Source organism: Saimiri boliviensis, chromosome 17, assembly GCF_048565385.1.
Source record: "Saimiri boliviensis isolate mSaiBol1 chromosome 17, mSaiBol1.pri, whole genome shotgun sequence".
In the NCBI taxonomy this organism is placed as follows: domain Eukaryota; kingdom Metazoa; phylum Chordata; class Mammalia; order Primates; family Cebidae; genus Saimiri; species Saimiri boliviensis.
Window position 1 is genome coordinate 70,394,593 of NC_133465.1, and position 23,854 is coordinate 70,418,446.

General features: G+C 59.9%; 1 protein-coding gene across 3 annotated transcripts in view; it reads left to right on the forward strand.

The window, feature by feature from the left end:
- The window catches only part of RPTOR (regulatory associated protein of MTOR complex 1), a 411,960-nt gene extending 389,870 nt beyond the window's left edge, over positions 1–22,090 (forward strand). For all 3 annotated transcript variants that reach the window (XM_039476184.2, XM_003931661.4, XM_074389042.1), the window contains 9 exons: positions 4,355–4,469; positions 5,892–6,016; positions 8,415–8,519; positions 15,263–15,369; positions 17,243–17,370; positions 18,465–18,551; positions 19,644–19,760; positions 20,092–20,221; positions 21,184–22,090. In XM_039476184.2, coding sequence (XP_039332118.1) covers positions 4,355–4,469; positions 5,892–6,016; positions 8,415–8,519; positions 15,263–15,369; positions 17,243–17,370; positions 18,465–18,551; positions 19,644–19,760; positions 20,092–20,221; positions 21,184–21,252 — 983 coding nt within the window. In that variant the 3' untranslated portion in view covers positions 21,253–22,090. The remainder of the gene's footprint in view (positions 1–4,354; positions 4,470–5,891; positions 6,017–8,414; positions 8,520–15,262; positions 15,370–17,242; positions 17,371–18,464; positions 18,552–19,643; positions 19,761–20,091; positions 20,222–21,183) is intronic.
- The last annotated feature ends 1,764 nt before the right edge of the window (positions 22,091–23,854 follow it).

The following is a 23,854-nucleotide window of genomic DNA, read 5'->3' on the forward strand; positions in this document are numbered from 1 at the left end:
CAGCCCTCGGGGCGATGAGCACAGGTGGAACTCACAGAAGTGGAACGTGGCCCGTAGGCATTTCCGGAAGGGAAGGCCTCTGAGAGGCCACGTCTTCCCACCCAGACAGGTGTCTCTGCGCATGCTCCATGGTGGGCGTGTCCTTCCCTGGGAACAGAAAGTGGACGTGGCGGGCCCTGGTTTCCTCAGGTGGTCTCCACCTTGTCCCTGGAACGGTGGCTAGCTCCCCACACTTGAGTCATGATTTTCCCAAACCTCCCCGAGTTGCCACCAGACACCGAATCGCCCCCTTCTCCTGCCTCGTAGTTTGCCCTCCTGGCTGTGCCCGGGGTGGAGGGCCAGGGAGGAGCCCAGGAGTGGGGCCTGTGCGGTGGGAGCTCGGAGGATATCTGGGCTGCAGGCGGCCCCGGGCTCAGAGACCCTGTGGGCAGCGGGGAGGCCCTGAGAGTCAACACAGCAATGAGGGTGTCAGGCAGCCCCACGCCAGGGACCCTGGCCTCTCCCCAGGATCCAGGACAGCACCGGGGTCCAGGTCCAGCCCTGCACCTCCCCCACCCCCTGCCAAGGGCACTGAGGGCACAGAGCAGCAGTGGAGTCTCTGCACACCCCCGCCCCGTGACCACGGGCTCCCACCACTGAGCCAGCCCTGGCTGGGGGACCTCAAGCTACCCCCAACCAAATCAGCCCCATCAGAAATCAACAACACTGACCCCAGTCCGCGTGTTGCCTGTTCTGACCCTGCATGTCTGTCCTGTAAAATTCTGGGGATTATTATGGGTTACTTTCTAAAGCTGGGGTTGGTGACCTGTAAGGCAGATGCCGTCCCTCCTGCGGAGCTGAGCGCCCTGCCAGCTTCGTGCGAGCCCCGCCCACAGGCAGCAGGGCGCCATGGGCCGGTCCTCAGGAAGATGCCCAGGCCCGGCTCACACCCTGCCCTGCTGAGCACCGAGGAGAGCGCTGACTTCTGGGACCAGCAACGTTTCAGAAGCGCGTTCCCATACAGCTCTCCCTGTAAAGGCCTGGGGTTCATCTCATTCACGCAGACGGTGGCTGTGGTGCCGAAAGCTAACCACGGTGCTTTGTAGCCCTTTGTGCGTCTGAAGAGCGGGCGGCTGACCAGGTTTACAGCGTCCCACGTTGGGGGTTTACAGCGTCCCATGTTGCGTGCTGCCTCAGCGTCCGCCCTGTGGCCAGGGCGGCTTTCTCCAGCAGAGAACACGCAACCCTGCTGGCTGTGGTGTCTCCGGGTGGCGGTGACAGGAAGCTGTTTTCCTGGAGTTTGGTGACTCCCTAGGACCCTGGCCCGCTGGCTGGGATGGCCAGCACCCGGGGGCTGCCTGCTGCCTGAGACAGGCTTGGGAGCTGAGTCAGGCTCACACAGTGCAGCATCAGAAGAGAAGCTGCCCCTGACGCCCAAGGTCACGCTCTGGCCTGGAGGCTGTGGCCAGAATTGAGTGGGGTGTGAAACAGAGCTGGCATTCAGGACACAAAACCAAGCTTTCTAAACTAAAACAATCCTCGTAAACCAGAGGTGGGAGTTCTCTTTGTGAATAAAGGAGACATATTGTCCAAACACACAAGGAGGAGCTGCTCGGCCAGTGGAGACGCCAGAAAATGAGGCCTCAAGACACAGAGGATGGTGCCAGTGCGTGTGGCCCCGGGGACCACAAGGAATGAGGGCCACACCCTCCTCCCGGTCCTGCTGCGCGCAGAATGCAGATTCACGCACGAGTTTTTTTACTTGACAGCCAGCTGTGTGCTGGGCAAGATGTGAGCTCTGAGAAAAAGGAGAAGCGGTAGATGCCTGTATACGGAAGACAGTTAGCCAGAGAAGTCAGCGTCACCTGTGTCTTTCCGGCCCTGGCCCGGCTCTTCGCCTTCTCCTGGGCGACAGCCACGGCTCCGGCTGTCACACACTGATTTTGTACACGTATAAAATGTGCAGGTTGGGTGGGGTTTCCCTTTGTCTTTCGGCGCTTAGAATTATGCCCAAACTCCCTCCAAGACTCCCTCGTTCAATGCCCTCCAAACACTCCCTGCAGCTGAGAGTGAAGGTGCCACTAGAGTAACTCAGTGTCCTGCCACACCGAAGCCTCGGCCCCTCCTGACGTAACATGGCATTCACCTCCTTTCTGTGGTCTGGGTGCTTGCTGTTTAAGGACAGGAGCTGGGGATTGACGGTGTTGGAAACGGGGCGGCTCACCCCAGGTGCTGAGCCCACCAAGTGCTGGCGAGCTTTCAGCCCACTGACGCCGCGGCCCCGGTGCCACCTGGACAGTGCCAGGCACAGGCGGAGGGGCTGGGGGCTGGGTCGTGGCCCTGGCTGTGCTTAAGCCCAGCTCAGAGCGGCCTGCAGTGGAGTGCCCAAGTCTCACCACTTTGACCTTGCGCGCCGAGGGCAGGCTCCTCCTGTTGTAGAACTTTCTCTTTAGTTCAGCTAAACATGGGGTCCCTGTCCACGACCACGAAAACTTAGGCTCCCAGACAGTTTGAAGGGTGAGAGGGGCAGGGTCGACTGGGTGAAAAGGAAAAAAGGGACGCTGGAGTCTTGCTGGTGCGCTTCCCGCCTCGCAGGTTCTGCCCCGGATCCGGAGAGGCCGGGCTCCTCCCCGGCAAAGGGCACGAACTTCTGTGGCCCGCACTGTTCTCCCAGTGTGCAGGCTGGTGGAGTTTCTCTGCGGACCCCTTTATACTGGGCTGTCTTACTTCCTGCCGGAGCAGAAGCACAGCACTCCCCAAAAGGAAAACTTGGGACCCGCCACAGTCCTCCAGGCTAGACCAGTTCAGCGGAGGACGTGGTTGGTAAGAGCCAGGCGGCTTCGCTCCACACCACCTGGAGCTGTGTCTCCAGCTAAGGAAGGCTGGGGGTCTCCAAGACGCCCCCCTGGTTGCCCAGAGCCAGGCAGGTGACTGCGGCCGAAGCCGGGAGGCAGCAACAGACGATCGGGCTTATGCACCCACGGACCGCCAGCCGCGCTGAACAAATCTCGACTTAGTCACTAAGATGTGTTGGAACCCATCTTGACTTCTCTGTGTTTTTAACTTCCTTTTGTGGTTCCTTCTAGAACCAAGCCTTTCAAAGTCAAAGTCATGAGGGAGGGACTTACTTCCTAGTGCTGGTGTTTGGGGGCCTGGTGATTAGGTCCACTTCCCCTCTTCTGTTGAACGTGTGGTTCTGCAGTAGAGCCCTCCATCAAGGAACTTCGTAGCTGCGATCTTTCTAGACCGAAAGGCCCCGACTCTGGCTGAGATGTGGACTGTGGCGGCCGTACCTGTGTCTCCATCTCAAGTCTGTCAGGAATTAGAGCCCCACTGAGCTTCGTTCTGAATCCTTTAGCACGTCCTTCGTGTAATCCAACCCAGATAAACGTACAGGAACGCGAGCACCGCTGCTGAGCTTCGCCGAACACTTCCACGAGCCCAGCTTGACATTGGGAGCTTTGGGGGTTCTGAGCAAAGGCATGGACCGTGCGGCCAGCGCCCCGGGCCCTCACTGGGAGCTCAGTGGCCGCCGTGCCCGCCTAAGGCCCAGGTGTGCCTGCACCTCAGCAGGTGGTCAGGCCCCTTCCTTCACTCTGCTTTTCTTCTGCTTCCTTTGTACCTGTCCAAGTCCCCAACTAAGTCCCCAGGGTATTGATGGCAGCATCAGTATTTTTTGTAAATTTAGAATATTCATGGCAGCATGAATATTTTTTGTAAATTTAGACTGGCTTGCTGGGCACAGTGGCTCATGCTTGTAATCCCAGCAATTTGGGAGGCCAAGGTGGGTGGATCACCTGGGTCAGGGGTTTGAGGCCAGCCTAGCCAACGTGGTGAAACCCTGTTTCTACTAATAAAAATTAGCCGTGCGTGGTGGTGGACACCTGTAATCTCCGACTCAGGAGGCTGAGGCAGGAGAATTGCTTGAACCCGGGAGGCAGAGGTTGCAGTGAGCCAAGATCATGCCACTGCACTCCAGCCTGGGCAACAAGAGGGAAACTCCATCTCAAAAACAGGGGAAAAAAAAAGCAGAAAGACCGGCTACTGGCTGGGTGTACGCTTGTAATCCCAACACTCAGGGAGGCCAAGACGGGAGGATCACTGAGCCCAGGAGTTTGAGACTACACTGGGCAACCTAGTAAGATCCTGTCTCAACAGAAAGCGAAGTAGCCAGGTGTGTGGCGCACGCTCTGGCCCCGCTACATGGGGAGGTGAGGCCCAAGGATCGCTGGAGCAGGAGGCGGAAGCTGCAGTGAGCTGTGATCACATCAGTGTACTCCAGCCCAGCGACAGAACAGGACTCGGTCTTTAAAAAGTAGGAAAAGGGGAAAAGGTGCTGGCTCCTGGATCCACACTTGTGTGTTTCTTTTGACAGGCATCACGAGATTGGACGACCAGATATTTCTGAACAGGAACCCCGGCGTTCCCTCCGTGGTGAAATTCCACCCCTTCACCCCCTGCATCGCCGTGGCCGACAAGGACAGCATCTGGTATGCACTGCGCTCGCGGGGCCCTGCTTCCAGCTGACCGACAGCCCCAGTGACACCCCATTCGCCCCCCGAGCTCCGCTCCTCTTCCTTGAAAAGCAGATCAAGGCACTCACCCGGGGCCCTTAGTGCCATTTCCCAAGAAATGCCCCACTCACCTTCTCCTCGATGACTGAGCCACACACACACGCACCCCATGCCTGGCTCTGTCCTTGTCACTGAAGGACAGTCCAGAGTCCTGCATACAGGTCACAGGGGAGTGGCGGGGGCTCCCCGACCACACTTGTAATAGGGATGTGCCCAGAGGCCACAGCTTCCTGCCCTGTCTGCAGAAGCAGGTGTGTGACAGAGAAGCAGTAGTAAGTGACACCACGTGCCCTGAGAGAAGCGGGTTTAGTTCACGGCCAGTGTCACCCTTACGTAGTGGAGAGAGTGCCCACCTCGTGCGGGAGGTCCAGTGGGAGGCTGTTTTTATAGCTCATGAAATCCCTGTGGTTCATACCTCCGTTTCTTTTTCCTCTCTTTTTAAAAATTGTGGTAAAACATAGATCGCATAAGATTTGCCATTTTAACCGTTGTACGTGTGCAGCCAGTGGCGTTCAGCACATTCACACTGTTACGCAGCCAGCACCCCCACTGGTCTCCAGAACCTTCTCATCACACAAACCAAAGCGTGGTCCCATCAGGCCCCAGCTCCTCCTGTGTGTCCCCGACCCAGCATTCTACTTGCCCTCTCTCTGAAGTGCCCCCCCAGGAGCCTCATACCAGTGGAGTCCCTGGGGGCGTGGCCCCTTTTGCCTGCCTTATTGGACTCAGCGTAGTGTCCTCAAGTTTCCCCCAAGCTATAGCACGTGGCAGAATTTCCTCTTCACGGCTGAGTAGTATTCCACGGTGTGGATGGCCCACACTACGTCTGTCCGCTCATGTGTTCATGGACACCAGAGTCACTTCCACCTTTTGGCTATTGTAAATAGCGCTGCTGTGAACATTGGTGTACAAGTGTCTGTTCAAGTTCCTGCTTTCTGTTTTTGGCGGATGTGCCCAGAGTGGAATTGCTGGAGCATCTGACAATGCTCTGTTTAATTGTCGGAGGAGCCACCAGGCTGTTTTCTGCAGGGCTGTACCCTCTTCCCTTCCCACGGGAGAGCGTGTGGGCTCCCGTTTCGCACACCCTTGCCAGCACTGTTACTCTGTGTTTGTTTGGACGCAGGGTCTCACTTCGTTGTCCGGGCTGGTCGCGAGCTCCCAGGTTCCGACGGTTCCCGCCTCGGCCTCCCGAGTGGCTGGGACGGCAGGTTTGGGCCCGCGCACGGCTGTGGGGTGTCGTTTTACAGCCGCCGTGGCCCTGGGTCGCAGGCAGCATCTGCCTGTCATTTGGGTTTGCAGTCTCCTAATGACTTTTCTCATTCCTCTTATTCCCTGAAGCTTTTGGGACTGGGAGAAAGGGGAGAAGCTGGATTATTTCCACAATGGGAACCCTCGGTACACAAGGGTCACTGCCATGGAATATCTGAACGGCCAGGACTGCTCGCTTCTGCTGACGGCCACGGGTGAGCGGGGTTTGCGCAGCGGGGATCGGAGCCCAGAGTCTGGGGGAGTGGCAGGGGAGGAGGACGTGCGATCCCAAGACGCGTTTGCACGTCTGTCTGACAGAGAGCACTGCTCATACGTGAGGGCCACTGTCATCCAGAAGGGGGTGGCTTATGGGGGGAAGGGCTTCAACAGCAGAGGCAGGAAAGCAAAGATGACCCCATCCTTCGGGTTGTAGGGACCTGTCTTTTCATCTCGGTCCTCTGGCCCTTCCAGCACCAGGAATAGCCTCTGTCCTTAAACCCTGTGGGAGACCGGGTGGGTCCCACGTGTCACCCAAGAACCAGGGAGGGGTGTCCCAAGCCCCAATGCGTGCCGAGTCCTCCCCAGCCAGGGTCTCCTGGTGTCACCGGCTCATTCACCAGTGGCTGTGCCCACCCGGCACTGGCACCTACCTCTTCAGGTCCCGTCGTACGTCCAAAAGGACGTCCTTGACTGTCATGGTCGCTGAGCAGTGGTTCATTGGCGTCGTGGGTCTCACTCTGGTTTTGGTCTTCTTGGGGTTTTGGGAGTTTTTTGGAGGGGGTTTGAAATGTCTTAGTTTCGGGGGCTTGGGGGTTTTGGGGGGTCTTTGGGAGGCAGGTTGAAATGTCTTAGTTTCAGGGGGTTGGGGGTTTTGGGGGGTCTTCGGGAGGTGGGTTGAAATGTCTTCGTTTCGGGAGTTGGGGGTTTTGGGGGGTCTTTGGGAAGTGGGTTGAAGTGTCTTAGTTTCAGGGGGTTGGGGGTTTTGGGGGGTCTTTGGGAAGTGGGTTGAAGTGTCTTAGTTTCAGGGGGTTGGGGGTTTTGGGGGGTCTTTGGGAGCCAGGTTGAAGTGTCTTAGTTTCACCCTCAGTTTGGAACAGTTTCCACATCAGTTCCCCTGCGTTGACAGCCATTCTCCGTTAGCACTTTGCAAACCTGCTTCCATTGCCTCTCGTGGATGAAACGTCACTGTCAGTCAAGCTGCACTTCCCATAGAGATTAGAGAGCCCTGGGCCGGGAGGCGGGTGGAGAGGAGGGCGCAGGTGAGGGCAGCGAAGGCAGACGCCCAGATCCCGCGCGACGTGTCGCTGTTGGCCCCAGCCCTGGGGCTCCTAAGCCTCTACGAGTGTCGAGCTGGTTGTGCTGGCGAGCGCACAGCCCTCCCTCGGTGCCGTTGCGGGCTCCTGGTGAGGGGCGTAGCCACGGGGACTTGTCCTGGTGCAGCCCCTCCGACCAGTGCCACCTCCAGACCAGGTCGCATCAACCCACATCGAAAGCCCGTCCTCCTCCCTGTAGCTGTCAGCTGCGACCGGGAGGAGACGCATAGTGGCAGGGGCAAGGACCAGCCAGGCTCAGCCCATGTTTCAGAGAGGCCAGCTATGGGCATCTCCGGGCACCAAACGGAGAGAGCAAGCACTGGAGAGGGGCCGGGGTCCTTTACAGAGCGGGCTCCGGACAGCAGTGGAAGGGCTCCAGCTCCAGACCCGGAACGTCCAGTCTTCGGGATGGAGAGCGGGAAAGGCAGGCGGGGGAAGGAGAGGCCACGAGGGCAAGCAGCTGGGGCCTGAGGGCACCCGGGGGCCGTGCAGGAGGGGCGAGGCCAGGGGGCGGGGCCTGAGGGCACCCGGGGGCCGTGCAGGAGGGGTGAGGCCAGGGGGCGGGGCCTGAGGGCACCCGGGGGCCGTGCAGGAGGGGCGAGGCCAGGGGGCGGGGTTCCCAGAAGGCTCAGGGGACCTGCATGCTTGCCCCACAGCGGGCTGACCTCCCCGCCATCTGCTGGAGGACACAGAGGGCCATTTACCCCATTCTAAGCCCCTAAGAGCAGGGCCATGTGTCCCTGCCCACGTCTTAGGCAGAGTCCAGATGTCTGTGTTGTCCCTTCAGGTCAAGGCTACTTTCTCTGTGGAGCACAGAAAGGAATGGGGAGGCGGGAACGAGGGCCCCGTGTGGGTCCTCTGTGAAGCTGGCCTTTCATTCTGCTCCCTGGCACAGGCTGGCTCACCAGAGGGTAAAACGCAGCCCCGCCCACGCAACCAGGCTTCACCTACCTGCTTCCCCTCTAGGAAACCCCATGGCCCCAAACTGGAGGGAAGAAGGGGCAGCCTCAGGTCCCAGAGCAGTCAAACCTCACTCAGCGTGGAGCTCTGTGGCCAGGGTGGAACAGGATTGTGGTCTCCCATCCCCCTGGGCCACAGCTCCTCCCGCTGGCTCGCCGAGATGTGGATCTCAGGGCAGAGTCGAGTTGGTGGGCACCCAGAGATCTGGAACCGTGGTGGCAAGTCAAGCTGCCCACCCGGGTCACTGCAGCAGTCCGCCGGGCAGGGCTCTTCCTGCCACACGGAGCGCAGGCCAGGCCAGCCGGGGCCGGTTCACCTCCTTCCCTCTCTCCCTCCCCAGATGATGGTGCCATCAGGGTCTGGAAGAACTTTGCTGATTTGGAAAAGAACCCGGAGATGGTGACCGCGTGGCAGGGGCTCTCCGACATGCTGCCTACGACACGAGGTGGGTCCGGCCAGCTCCTCCCGCAGCAGAAGGCGCCCCGGGGCTGCGGGCACGCTCCCATTCCACGGCCCCTCTGGGGCTGTCTCTACACAGGCTACTCCCCCTCAGAGTCCCCGAAATCCCAAAGCGGCAGTCCCCGGCCGATGTCCCTGGAAGTCCGTGAGCCCCAGGCCCCTGAGTGCACTGCCTGGCTGGAGTCCCAGTGCTGGGTATGTTCAGCCACCCACAGGTGCCCTGTCCCCGACCTTCAGCCTGGGCCTGCAGACCTGCTGCTTGGGACAGCGTCACTGCTGGCAAGGCCTGAAGGGCCTGCATCACGTGCTCTCTGGCCCCAAACGTCACTCCTCCTTGGGGGTGAGTGCACATGGCCACCTGGGGCCTCGTGTGCTCACCGGCCTGCCCAGGCTGGTGGAACGGAGCGGCTGCGGCGCCATCTCTGCGCACAGCTCTGCGTGTTGCCTGCGCCACTGCATGGCCTGGGTGAGGGGCAGGGCATAGGCCCGAAGGTCCTTCTGGAAGGACTCAGGCAGGAGTTAGGAGGCTCACGGGGTCTGGATTTCCAGAAGCCCCTTGGCAGCGCCAGGCATTCGCCTTCAGGAGTCATCGCCCTTCAGCAAATCTTGCAGCCCTTGGCGATGCTAAGAGTGAACGCGTGCCCTCCCCCGGCCCCCACTGCCAGCCCCTCTGCCAGTGTGTGATTTCTCTGTCGTCTGTGGCCTGTGGATGTGGCCTTACACCTTGTGGTCGGCCATCCGTGTGGGGCCTGCGCTGGCTCTGCCCGTCTGTCCAAGCACCTGTCCTGGGAGATGTAGCCCTCACATGCCTCAGGGGCCTTGTGGGGTCAGCTCCAGGGTGCACATTCCTCAAATGCTGGATGTTTTTTAAACGTAGGCATGTTCTTAAGTTCCATCGAGTGAAAAACATCACACCCAGTGCTCCATTTGCCTCTGTCCCGATCTGCAGGCTCTGGCTGCCCTGTGGGGCAACCCACATCTGGCGTGTGACAGTTTCCCTGGGACAGGGCAGGAGAGGTGAGCTCCAGCCAGGAGCCCTGGTCCAGGAGGGGGCCCAGGAGACAGCTGGGGGGCCAGCTTGGGGGGTTGGGCCACTCGCCGGCCATCGTGTGCCTCTCCGAAAGACCAGTTTTGGTGACACTGTGTCATTTGCGAGAGAGGAAAGATCAGTGATCGACAGACTTTCCGGGCTGTTTTCTGGGTGTCGCTCAGAGGCAGTGGTGCCGTGGGACAAGCTGAGCTTAGCATGGGAGCACCTGGCTGAGTCCTGCCTCTGCCTTGCTCTTTCTCCTGTTTGCTTTTGTGAGAATTTTCCACCCAGTCCAAGGCTTGGAGCTGCCGGAAACACAGTGCTAAAGGGACACACCTGTGGCTGGCGCCGGGGTCCCTGTGACCCCCCGGAAGCATCCACACGTCCATGCCCAGGCCACACTGCAGGAGACAAGACCTGCTGCCTGTGTCTGAGCCCATGGGCTCTCGGTCTCTCTGGCTCAGGACGGCGGGCACCGGCTCACGTGTCAGGAAACAGCGCTGAGGAGGGGCGTGGCCTTCTTGGCCCAGACCTCCCAGTGCTTCCTTCAGAGCAGGAGCCTGTGCTGCGCTTCAGGGGTCCTGGGGACAGAGAACGAGGCTCGTACCTCAGGGGAAGGCAGCAGAGGAGTCTGTCTGGGCGTGAGAGCTCCAGGCCCCAGGCCCGGAAGGTTGTGTCAGCTGTGGGCTGGGGCCGCCAGGCACAACCCTGGAGGTTGTGCCTCCAGGCAGGATGGCACTGGGCACTGGTGGCACAGGACATGGGAAACTCGGGTGTGGGCCGCAGGCAGGTGTGTCACTGCTGCTGCGGCTTTGCTATGTGTCCAGGACTGGTTCAAACTAGTTACCTTGGTGTCACAGAATCTGAACTATAAAGGGACCTGGGGATCACCTGACTATACCCCTCGACACCAGAGGCCCAGGGTCGGGCTGTGGCATGTCCCCCACACCAGCATGTCACTGCCCTGCCCGGGTACCTCAGCCTGCGTGCGGGAGACAGGGCCTCTACACAGGTGATTAAGGTCAATCCAGGCCATCAGGGTCGCCCTAACCCAGTGTGCTTATAGAAGAGGCCTCCAGGACACAGACAGGCGTAAAGGGACGGGATGTGGGTGGCGAGTGGTTCCTGGGGTGCTGGCTCAGCATCACCCAAGGCGGTCACGGTGTCACGGAGGGCCTGAGTCCCAGCGGGAGAGCTGGGCCATCCATCCCACTGGCCCAAGGGCAATTGTCATTGCCTGGAATAATGCCACATGAATCCAGAGCCGTGAATGCTGACCCCAGCATGGCCACTACCCTTCCTGAGAAGTCACAGTCACCGGGACCCAGTGTTGGCATTTGATAGATTAACAGTATGAGCGGTTGGCTAACCCCCGCAACGTGACATCTAAGGGAATAAACGACTCACATGAATGGCCGAGGACCAGACAGAAATGGCACACTCCGTCTTTACGGGGTACTTCCTGAGGACCCACCGCGCATCTGACCTGGTCACCGCGGGGGTCCGTGGAGCTGCAGAGTTTCATCTTCCCCGGGAACTGAGGGGCTCAGACCCTCTGCCGGCTTCTGCTGCAGGGAGCCTGCAGGAGCCCCAAGGCGCAACCTCCGCTCGCCCCAGCACCCACTCACCTCTCCTGGACTCCGCTCCCCAGTTGGGATGCCGCCAGCTCAGGGGCACACACTCCAGGCTCCCGCCTTGGCCTCCCGAAGTGCTGCGGTGACCGGCGTGAGCCACCGTGTCCAGCCTGCGCATTTTCAAAGTTGTGCAGCCACCATCTTTATGTAGTTCAAAAGATCCTCGCCACCCCAGAAGGCGGCCTGCTGCCTGCTAAACCAGTTTCTTCCCATGGGTTCTTATTTATTTTTTGAGGCAGATACGCGCCCTGTCTCCCAGGCTGGAATGTGGTGGCACCATCACAGCTCACTGCAGCCTCGACCTCTCAGGACTCAGGCGATACCCCCACCTCAGCCTCCTGAGTCGCTGGGACCACAGGCCCTCCCCACCATGCACAGCTCCCGTAGGTTCCTGGCTTAAACAGAGTGGAACCCAGGAAACACCTGCAGCTGAGCCATCTGTGCTTGTATATCCGCCGCCAGGTGCAGAGGGGCCTCCCGGCACAGTCTCAGGATGGTCGTGCCTCCAGGCAAGACGGCACTGGGCGCTGGTAGAAGGAGCCACTAAAAGGGATGCAGCAGGAATCCCGGGCGGTGTCCTCCTTGGTGACCCAGACGCCACTTCCCAGGAGCATGTCTGGGCTGGGCAGCAAGTGTCTTTCCTGATTAATTTAGGTAACAGCATATCACGAGGGAGAGGGGAGCTCCCATTCTGTGTTTTCAGGCTCTGTCAGCTTCTCGGCTGCAGCAGGAGCTGGGCTCTCCTGGGCAGAAACAGGGAAGCAGGTGCCCTCTGCCCGGTCATACGCTGTCCCTCACTGTGGTCACAAGGCCTCTCACCAGCGGAGCAGGGCTACAAAGTGAGAGCCTGGGACCCACCAGGGCCCCCTGCTTCTGACCTGCTGGGACGTCTCCCCTGCTGGGGGCAGGGGCATCACCGTAGAGGGACTATTCTTCTTTCTTTTGTTTTTGTTTGTGTTTGGTTTTGGTTTTGAGATGGGGTCTTGTTCTCACTGCAGTCTCAACCACCTGGTCTCAAGTGATCATTCCACCTCAGCCTCCCAAGTAGCTGGAACATAGGCGCACACCCCTACACCAGCTGGTCTCGGACTCCTGGGCTCAAGCAGTCCTCCTGTCTCAGCCTCCCAAAGTGCTGGGATTACAGGTATAAACACATCTGGCCTGGAACTGCATTTCAAAAATAAAGAATGTAGGTATGCCAGCAATTAACAACTAGAAAATATAATTATAAAACATCACTGGCCGGGCATGGTGGCTCACACCTGTAATCCCAGCACTTTGGGTGGCTGAAGCGGACAGATCACCTGAGATCAAGAGTTCAAGACCAGCTTGACCAACGTGGTGAAACCCCATGTCTACTCAAAATACAAAAATTAGCTGGACACGGTGGCAGGTGCCTGTAATCCCAGTTACTTGGGAGGCTGAGGCAGGAGGATCACTTGAACCCTGGAGGTGGAGGTTGCACTCCAGCCTGGGTGACAGAGCGAGACTCCGTCTCAAAAAAAAGGAAAAAGAAATCATGGACAACAGCAATAAAAACTTCAAGATACCTAGGAATGAATCCAACAAATGCTCCTTCACAGAGCAAAGCATAACTCTAATTGAAGGCTATAAAAGGCACATGTGGTATTGATGGCACCATAGCCATGGATGAAAAGACTCATCATTGTGGAGATTGACAGTTCTCAAATTAATCTGTGGATTTATTAATACACTTTGATTATATTCCCAGGAGAGATTTTTATGAAATGCAGAACAGCTGAGACAGTATTAAAGAGGCACAGACGGCATCATGAAGCTGGAGTCGCAGGGCAGCCAGGCCAGGAGGCACCAGGGCCCTCAGCACAGCAGTGAGCCCAGAAAGGCCAAACATGGCAGGGTGCCTTTGCACACTGAAGGAGGAGCCATGTTGCTAAATGGTGTTGGGACAGCTGGTGCCATGTAGAGAAAGATGCAGTGATACCCCTACCTCACACCATGCACAAAACACATCACAGTGAGAGACCTAACCTATAAAAGCCTTTAGGAGAAAAACCAAGAGGAAATCTTCATAACAGTGAGGAACAAAAAGACAGCGTGAACAGGAGACCGAGGGTAAACACATCGATAGGTTTGCTGCACACTTCTTCGTGACCACAAGAAAAACGTCACGGCTGTAACGTAAGTGGCAGAATAAGAAAGGATATTTGCAGTATCTACAAGTTACAGAATATATATAAAAACACATGTGGGCCGGGCGCGGTGGCTCAAGCCTGTAATCCCAGCACTTTGGGAGGCCGAGGCGGGTGGATCACGAGGTCAAAAGATCGAGACCATCCTGGTCAACATGGTGAAACCCCGTCTCTACTAAAAATACTAAAAATTAGCTGGGCATGGTGGCGCGTGCCTGTAATCCCAGCTACTCAGGAGGCTGAGGCAGGAGAATTGCCTGAGCCCAGGAGGCGGAGGTTGCGGTGAGCCGAGATCGCGCCATTGCACTCCAGCCTGGGTAACAAGAGCAAAACTCCGTCTAAAAAAAAAAAAAAAAAAAAACACATGTGACTGTACAAACACCTCAGGTCAGTAAGGATTTGGGGACACTGGCTTGTGTGTGTTCCGCCAAGAGTATAGATGGTCACCCATTCCGGGACTGAAATGGCCTCCCACAGGGAAATCGGAGGCATGCAGGACACGTGACCAGCACTTCTGTTTCTAGGCGCTTCCTTCTCCGCCTGCAAGGACACGTGAAGGTGTTGACAGTGGCATGGTTCACAAAGCCAGGGACAGCTCAAACAGTGGGGTTAGTTGTGCAATCGAAGGTAACGTGAGATCAAGTGAGTTAACCAGAGCTGTGTGTCTCGGGCCGGATAAATCCTCAAAGCCTAATGTTAAAGAAGCAAGTTATGGCCGGGTGTGGTGGCTCACACGTGTAATTCCAGCACTTTGGGAGGCTGAGGCAAGTGGATCACCTGAGGCCAGGAGTTCGAGACCAGCCTGGCCAACCTGGTGAAACCCCATCGACTAAAAATACAAAAATTAGTTGGGTGTGGTGGTGGGCACCTGTAACTTCAGCTACTTGGGAGGCTGAGGCAGGAGAATCACTTGAACCTGGGTGGTGGAGGTTGCAGTGAGCCGAGATTGTACCACTGCACTCCAGCCTCGGTGACAGAGCGTGACTCCATTTCAAAAAAAAAAAAAAAAAAAACAAGTCACTAGAAAATAGGCCCCATTTTGACATTGAAACACGTTTTTGAACATGGAAGGCTGCAATGTTGATGGGCGTGTTCAAGCAGGAGGACCTCAGTGGTCCTGGGAGGCGCCCTCAGCCCGAGAAACAGCTCTCCGGGCAGGGGCAGCGGGTGCTGTCAGTGTGTCTGAAGTTATGCTTCTCTAAGAAAAAAACAGAGCAAACAGTGGCAAAACGTTAGCAGCGTCAGAGCTGAGTGGTGGGGACAGGGATGACGGTGGTCTTTTCTGTATGCTTAAAATATTTATCATTACACTTTTAGAAGTGAATCTGCTTTTAAGTAGAGGCTGTCGTGCGAGGTGGGGGTTGCTCTCCTCTGTCTAATCCCAGCACAAAGACCAGCCCTTGCGCCTTCTCTCCATCCATCCCTTGCTGACACCGGCCATCCGGAGTCAGCCCCTTGCTCTCCTAGGCTGCCAGCCCCTGGCCCATGCCAAGGCCCTGTTTCTCAGAACTGGCTTCCTCCAGCTTTGACAGAGCCAAGCAGAGGAGCCTCATCTTCAAGCACTGGCAGCCTTCCTAACGTCACCCGCCCGTTCTGCCCAGGGTCCGGACAGTGGGCATCTGGACAGACGTTCTGGGAAGGCCCTGTTCCCTCTGGCAGATGACTGGGGTGGAGTTGAGTCAGGGGGAGGCTCGGAGTTCCAGCTCAGAATTTGGCCCCATCCTGGATGTGGGGCACACCGGGAGCCCCGTGGGAGCTCGTGAGGGATGTGGGCCCGCCAGATGGGCCTGTTGGTGGCAGGTATTCCTTGGAGCCCCTGGCCTCACCTCGGGGCCCCCAAGCCTGCCCAAGGTGAGGCCCACGGGGTGACCCATGTCCCACTGTGTCTCTCTAGGAGCCGGGATGGTGGTGGACTGGGAGCAGGAGACTGGCCTCCTCATGAGCTCGGGGGACGTGCGGATCGTCCGGATCTGGGACACAGACCGGGAGATGAAGGTGCAGGTAACCATGTGGGTCCCCCCGAGCCCCGGGCCTGTGGTACAGCGTGTGCACGGCCGGTCCTCGCCAGAGAGCCCAGCACAGTGCAGTGAAGCCCGGCCATCCTGGGGGCAGAGGTGGGGCCTCGAAGGACAGTGCTTCAATGCTGGGAGGGGCCTGGGCTCCCTGAGGCCCCTGGGTGCAGGTGAACCGACACTCAGCCTGCGCTGCTGTGCGGCTCAGCCTGTGACAGCTCTGAATGTTTTCAAATAGTGTCTTATCTGTGCAGATTAGGGACCATCAGAAATTGGTAGGGTGAGAAATTGTAAGTTAGAATGATTATTTGTGGGTTTTCTGGTTTTTGGTTTTTGGGTTTGAGTTGGGGTCTCACTCTGTCACCCTGTGTCACCCAGGCTAGAGTGCAGTGGTGCAGTCACAGCTCACTGCAGCCTCAACCACCTGGCCCAAGTGATCCTCCCACCTCAGCCTCCCAAGTAGCTGGGACTAATTTTTTTAACTGTTTGTGGAGACGGGGATCTCAGTATTTGCCCGGACTGGTCCCGAACTCCTTGCCTCCAGCAGCCCTCCTGCCTTGGACTCCCAAAGCACTGGGATTACATGCGTGAGCCACTCCACCCAGCCTCTGTGCTGCTTAAAGCATCCATTGTTTTCAGTTTTGGCAAAAAGGAGTACACTGGTTTTGCCTGAGACAGCCTGGAAGAGTGGCAGAGGCCCCGCAGATGCACCCAGCAGAAAAGAAATCTAACTACCTCGATTTTGTTCGGAGCAGAGCGAGACCGCAGATACTATGGGGCAGCACCTGAGGTGGCTTTAGGGCCAGGATTTCCTTCCCTCGGGCCCCCAGGGAGATGTGTGGAGCAGAGGCCGTCCCCAGCCTCTCTCCTGGGCCATTTGGTGTCAGGAGGGGTGACTCAGCCCTGTCATCAAGAGCGTAGAGCAGGCCCAGCAGAGGGGAGGCCTGGGCACCCTCACTCAGCTGCTCGAAGCCACCATGGTTGCTCTGGGCAGCCGCAGCCTGAGAACCCAGCCCAGGCTCGTCCCTGGGGACAGCCTTCCTTCTAACCTGACCTCGGATCCCACAAGTAATGGCACCTCCTTTGGTGGAGTCCTGCACCTGTCTGAAGCCAGGGCCCTCGGGGCATGGTGGGGACACCGTGACCCCAGGGTCTGATCTCCAGTTGGGGTTGAGACCCTGGTGCCCGTCTTCATGGGACCCTGTGGCCTGCGGTGACAGTGCGTGGAGGCGCTGAGCGTGGCGGGTGCTCCCTGAGCTGCACCCCGTGCCCGCACCCAGGTTTCCTCGGAGTGTGCGACCCAGCACCACCCGCTGTGCGTGGAAAGCGCTCTCCCTCTCATGGCCCCTCCCAGGTGCCATCGCCCCCACCCGGCTTCTCCAGCACTTACAGCCCTGATGGAGCCGGACGACCCTCCTGGACTCGTCCCGAAGCTCATTAGAAGTTCTGAGAGGCCACTAGCGGGGAGTCCTTGCCAAAATGTGCTTCACTTTCCTTTTTAGGAGGCAGAGAGGGGTTGGAGGCGTAATAGGCACTGACAGCCAGTCTTTCCCAGAGGCGTGTGCAGCCGCCGCTCGGGGTGGGACTGTGCTCTGCCTGCCTGGCTGGCCCAGATGCCTCCAGCTGTCCCTTGAGGGCCCAGGGAAAGGGAGTGACTAGTGCCCTGCTGGCCCCTGCCTCTCCCTGTGACTCCCGGGCTCCCCCAGCCTTCAATGCTTCCCTGGATAGACAGAAGGCCCCTGCAGCCAGGGAGGGGGATCCCCACAGCTGTGGCAGCATCAAGTGGGGTCCCAGTGCTGCAGGACAGCAGGAAGGGCAGCTTGGTGCCTCGGGCTTCACCAGGCTCTCTTGTCTGGCCCTAGGACATCCCCACGGGCGCAGACAGCTGCGTGACAAGTCTGTCCTGCGATTCGCACCGCTCACTCATCGTGGCTGGCCTGGGTGACGGCTCCATCCGCGTCTACGACAGAAGGATGGCGCTCAGCGAATGGTACCTTGGCCCCGTGTTCTCCCTCCCCCACGGCTGGCAGGGTGCCTTCTAGGTGGTAGAGGCCACTTGGCTGCTGGGTCCAGGTTTCTCAGTGAGATGTAAAGCTTCCCTGGGAGCCCACGATAGAGCATTTAGGCCAGTCATGCTGGCTTCCCAAAGCCACCAGGCCCATGCCACAGAGGCCTGTCCCACAGAGGGCCATCCCACAGAGACCCATGCCACAGAGGCCTGTCCCACAGAGGCCCATCCCACAGAGGCCCATCCCACAGAGGCCCGTTCCACAGCCCGTGGAGGAGCACAGGCCACAGGCCGTGTGGGATGAGCCAGTGGACTGGAGGCAGAGGCTGTCAGGGTGAGGCAGTGCCCAGCCAGGCACTTGCCACCTCTGAGCTTATCTGAGAATACTGCCACTGCCTGCCACCTCCCAGGTCACGGAACAAATGTCCAGGGAGGAGTGTCTGAGGGCACACACATGCACACAGCAGCCCCGGGCACTGCCTCTCAGCTGAGCACCCCCGTGGGCAGGCGCTGTTGCTGCCCCGGGTCTGGCAGAAAACTGTCATGGCCCATGCCGCTCGTGCAGAAGTGAATTCCACCCGGCACGGGGTGAGGGTTCCAAGAAGGTCCCTGGGCCCCAGCTTCATCAGCTTTAGGTCTGGGGTTCTCATTCCTGACCGTCAGTCTACACAGATGGGGGAGACACAGTGAGGAGTTTTGGGGGAAGCAAAGCGAAGGGCGGGCAGGGCGTGGGAGCACTGCGATGGGCACTGTCTCCGTGGCCTGATGGTGACCTAGGGCCCAGCCCTGAGCCGGCCCGGGGAGAACACAGGGGGTCTCTGCGGGAGCAGGTCACCCAGAAGGGGCTGTGACCTGTGTGGGCCCTAACCCCTCATGGGGGCAGATGGGAAGGAGGACAGGCAAGGGCCTGTGGACCCCATGGCACAGGCAGACACAGGCAGCTCCCGGTGGGAGCCCTTCTTCCTGGACTCAGGGCCGTGCGCCCAGTCAGCGAAACCTGTCCAGTTGTCCCCAGAGCCCCGGAGGGTACATTGTCCGGGGCAGCCCCCCCGCTGATCGTGCCCGCTTCCCTGCAGCCGCGTCATGACGTACCGGGAGCACACGGCCTGGGTGGTGAAGGCCTCCCTGCAAAAGCGTCCCGACGGCCACATCGTGAGCGTGAGGTAGGAGCCCCGAAAGCTCGCAGCCGCTCTGCTGTGAAAACATCATTTTCCTTCCATTTAAAATATGTCCTTGGTATTTAAACAGCTGGAAGGGGATGGCATTTCAGGCAGTAATCAAATCCTGTCCTGGGACTGGCCAGAAAGGTCAGGCATGGCCCGCGGGGGCCCAGGGGCCACGGCTGCTCCAAGCTGGGGGACACCTGGCCTGCAGCCACCTCAGGAACTTTCCTGGGCTGCTGACTGCAGAGGGTGCGGCGGGAGTTGGGCAGCTGTTCTCCCTCCATGGGCAGGGACGTCAGGGGCAGCGGGACGGGCAGGGCTGGCAGGGGCGGCGAGGGGGGCGGGGTGGCTGGGGGCGGCAGGGTGGCGGGGCTGGCGGGGTCGCAGGGGTGGCTGGGGGCGGCAGGTGTGGCGGGGCTGGCCAGGGCGGTGGGGGTGGCTGGGGGCGGCGGGGTGGCGGGACTGGCGGGGGTAGCGGGGGTGGCTGGGGACGGCGGGGTGGCGGGGGGTGGGCGGCACACCTCCCAGGCATGTGGCTATAAATTCAGTTCTGCTGCTCGGTAAATACAGCACCGAGAGCAGTGAATATTTATTTGCCTATTAAAGAGAGAACAAAACGTAATTTATGATCACAAGCCGGCATTTCTTCAAAGAGATGCTCTTTTCCCCCTTGTTTGTGATATAAAAACCAAACATAACTCTTGGGATGGATGCCTGCTGGGGTGGAAGACAGGAGGCCACGGAGCCCCAGAAGGGCCGGGCCATCCCTCAGGCCACGCACCCGCCATCCAGCCTCCATCTCCCAGGACGGCAGGCCCCGGTGGCACGCAGTCTGCTCTCTGTAGCTCACGGCCTCCTCCTGCGTCTGTGCTCATGGCCGTTTCTCCAGGCCAGAGAGCTCGGGCCTTTTCTGGCTCTGGGGGAGCGGGGTGGGCAGCCCTTCCCGGGGGTGCTGAGAGTCCAGGCAGCTTGTTCCCTGAGCCGCATGCGTGCAAACAGGCGCGCAACCCCACACACCCAGGTTCACCGTCCCCCTGGCCAGGCCCCTTCTGGGGCTCCAGGAGGACATGTCACCGTGACCCTCTCTCGCAGCGTGAACGGAGATGTGCGCATCTTTGATCCCCGGATGCCCGAGTCTGTGAACGTGCTTCAGATCGTGAAGGGGCTGACGGCCCTGGACATCCACCCCCAGGCGGACCTGATCGCGTGGTAGGTACCACCCCACTCCCGGCCTCCCCCTCACCGCCTCGGTCCTCTGTACAAACAGCAGGTGCCCGTGTTCCTGCCCCCACAGGGCCTGTTGAGGGAGGGCAGAGGCGACTTCACCACCGTCAGGAAATACAAGCACAGACCTCTCCTTGCTGTATCCTCCCTTCCAGGACAGACTCCCAGGGCCCCGCCAGGCCCGAGTCCTCAGTGAGAGGGACCAGAGGGTCGCTCTGCCCCGAGCGGGCTGTCCCCGCACTCTCTGTCTCTGGGCCTGTCTGCCTTCCACCCTCAAAGCAGAGGGCAGTGACACCAACCCTCTCTGTCCCTGCAGTGGCTCCGTCAATCAGTTCACCGCCATCTACAACGGGAACGGAGAGCTGATCAATAACATCAAATACTACGACGGCTTCATGGGCCAGCGGGTCGGCGCCATCAGCTGCCTGGCCTTCCACCCACACTGGGTCAGCGCGGTGGGGGGCGGGGCTGGGAGCACTGGGTCAGCGCGGTGGGGGGCGGGGCTGGGAGCACTGGGTCAGCGCGGTGGGGGGTGGGCTGGGAGGCGAAGCGTGAGGCCACAGGGGTCCTGCCCTGGCCCCACCACACCACAGTGGGGCCCATTGGCCGCCTGAGGACGAGGCTTCCCTGGGACCCAGGATCTCTAGGGCACCCCCCAGAAGCAGAGCCCCAGTCCCGTCACTCGGGAAGAGTTGACAGCGCACGCACAGTGGCCGGCATGGAGCTTGTGCCATCAGAGCCTGCACTAAAGCCAACCCTGGGGAACCTCCAGGCACCGTCCTCAGGGCATCGCCCCCACACGCAGGGCGTCAACTGCACGGCTCTCTGGCCTTGTTGCAGCCTCCGCACGTGGCTTCAGGCTGTGGTGTTTATATCAGGATTCTTCCCACCCACCTTCTTGTGGTGTGAGGTTCCACGGGAGCCAGGCATGCAGCTCTGCTGACACGCATGACGTGAGATGCCCAGAGCTGACCCTGTGAAAACATGCGGGACCCGCAGGCAGCACCACACCCCTCACAGAGTGCCCCAGCATGGGCCCTGCAGAGGGTCACAGGGCACCACACCCCTCACAGAGTGCCCATGCATGGGCCCTGCAGAGGGTCACAGGGCACCACACCCCTCACAGAGTGCCCCAGCATGGGCCCTGCAGAGGGTCACAGGGCACCACACCCCTCACAGAGTGCCCCAGCATGGGCCCTGCAGAGGGTCACAGGGCACTACATCCCTCACAGAGTGCCCATGCATGGGCCCTGCAGAGGACTGGGTTTACAGCCTAGCATTCCCTGGCCTGAGGTGGGCGTGAGGGTTCCTGAGACCCGGCAGGAGCTGGCTAAGGGTGGGGGTTGGCCTGCGCCCCCCCACAGCCTGTCCCTGAGCCCCGGCTTCACCCTCTGCTCTCTCCTCGCAGCCTCACCTGGCCGTGGGAAGCAACGACTACTACATTTCCGTGTACTCCGTGGAGAAGCGTGTCAGATAGCGGCGTGGCCCAGGCCCGCCAGACCACGGCCGCCTGCTGTACATAGTGAAGCTGCCACTCGCCCGGGCACGGGACATCGGCTGCCAAGGTCCCGCAGCGTGAACGTTGTGCCGCCTTCGCTGCTGGACGGCAGGAGGGCCCTGCCACTCGCTTTCGTCTGTCTTCGCTGTCGTGTCTGGACGTCAGGGAAAGGGAGGGCCGGGTTGACAGTGGCTTCCCATGGAGCGCCAGCATCCAGGTGTTCCCCACAGCTGCGGCACCACCGTCCCTCTCCTGCTCTGTGTTTCTCTGAGACGTTGAAAGGGGAAACACCTCATTTTATTTCCACGTGATCAGAGCATTCGCTGCAGCAAAACCCCCAGGCAGAGGGAGCCCCGACGGAGCGGCAGTTGTGGGGCTCCTACGGGTCCCTGGGTGACTGCCCCCATCAAGCCAAGAGCGAGTGAGAGGTGGCACCCCAGCCAGGCCCACCGCCTCTCACGGTCAGTGCAGGCAAGCAGGGGACATTTCCCAGCCGGCTGGGGACACTGGAAATTCGGGAAAGCAAGGCAGGGGGAGGAGGAGATGTCCCTCCAGCTGGCGGGTGTGAAGGAAGCTGCCCAGGGCCGGGGGTCCCAGCTGTCCTTGGCCGCTGGCCACATCACTGAGCAGGAGGGGTGCACCCCACCCCACCCCACCCCACACCTCCAGCTCTCTAAACTCCAGTTTGGGCCCCTCACGAGGCAGGTCCTTGGCAATGCAGCCCCTACCTTAATCCACGGGGCTCCTTTCCCTCGAAGGGCTGCTCTTCCTCGTGGGTGCAGGGACAGCGGCCAGGCCTGTGGGCTCCATGCCTGTGCCCGCACACGGGTGGTACACGCATGTGCAGGCACCGCGGCCGGCACCTCAGGGCGTGCACACAGCAGGGTCAGCCTGCTGCGCCCTCACAGTCCGTCACACACAGGCGAGAGGCACTGCTAGGCCCCAGGCGGCTCTGGTGACACCAGCCCCGTCTCCAGCCCCCAGTCGCCCTTGCTGATGCGACCTTGGCTCGCAGTGGGTGGGTGGTGCAGGCGAGCCCCTTGGTCTTTGCCTCCCCGTGTGTCAGGCTGTGGGGACACCTGCAGGTGGGAGCTGTGTGGACAGTCCCGCCAGGAGGGGCCACCGGGCACGTATGAGCAGTTACAAACAGAACGCAGCTGAAATGATGGGGTTATTTTTCCATGTTCGTCAGGAATCAGGCTTATTCAGAGGTAGAGGAGCCAGGTGGCTTCATTCTGCCCACGTGGAATGAGAGCTGGGCATCGAGGCCCAGCTCCCTCGCACTGAGGCTGGCGTCCTGCTCTGGCCAAGAGCATCTTCCAGGTGGATGGCACCCTGCCTGGCCACGCTGGGCCAGAGAAACACCTGAGCCTTGGAGGCCCGAGCTGGGGCTGGCAGGGACAGAGGCGGCCCTCTGCTGCTCCTTTTCGGAATGTGAGCTCCCACCGGAAGGCTCCGGCATGAATCCCATCCCCACGTCCAGGTCGAGTGGGCAGCCTGCGTCCAGAAGGTGTAGAGAGCCCCAACCCTGCAAGTCCTGGCCTCACTCAGCTCAAAGGCCGTGCCAGGCGGCAGCACCAGAACCTTCCAGAAACCCGGCTCCGCCTGCAGACACAGCTTCCGACCCAGTCCCTCAGCTCGGTTCTTACCTAACACGCGTTTCTGTTTGTTTTGAGACAAAACCACCACCTGTCAAGGTACAGGTGGCTCCAGAGGGGCAAGGCCCTCCCACCCCCACTCCACCCCGGAGCCCACCCCCGCGCACCGCGTGCCACCTGCACGTAGCTGTGTCTTCCCAGGTCTGATGCGAAAATTCAATCATGACGTAGCCAAGGCTCGAGAGCGCAGCGGCCTCACGGCTCATTATCTCTATTTATTTTACCAAATGCGAATTGAGAAAGACTTTGACGAAACCCGAAATTGAAATGTGAAGCTAAGAGCAGTGACAAAAGTAAACTTCACACGCGGACTCCGTGGCTGGCGGCTGTGTCTTTTAAGGAAACTGCCCACCCCCCCTCAGCGGGGCGTCGGCCAGAGCAGTGCCCTGGGGGGGATGTTGCCCGGGGTCTCCCCTGCTGACCCCAGGGCCCCCGGCAGCACTGTGTCCTGGGCGCTGTCCAGGCGGCCACCACGGCCATGGGGGCCTGGCATGTCCAAGGGTGTGGGAAGGTCCCCGTCCTCGCCCCCCGGGCAGCAGTCTCTCCCAGGCAGTGTGCGCAGTCCTGTGACGAAGCCCCCACGTCGGGGAGCACACACTTCGAGGTAACAGCCATCCAGGCACATTTCTTTCTGTCTGAAATGACACAATTATCCTCTCACAGTTAGAGGCCCCATTCAAGTCTCTGCATCGAAATCTGAGCCGTGTCAGACTTCTGGGGGAGAAGCCGCTTCCCCGCCTTGAGACCCCCACAGTCCTTGGCTCGTGGCCCCTTCCTCCGCTTCAGAGCCCCTGACACAGGTCCACGCCGCTGCCACTTCTCTTTCTGATGCAGCCGGAAGTGTTTCCAGGCAGGGGCCGGGCCCACCTCGGACTGTGCCAGGCTCGGTCCTCATCCCATCCACCCAGCCCTCAGGCCAATGC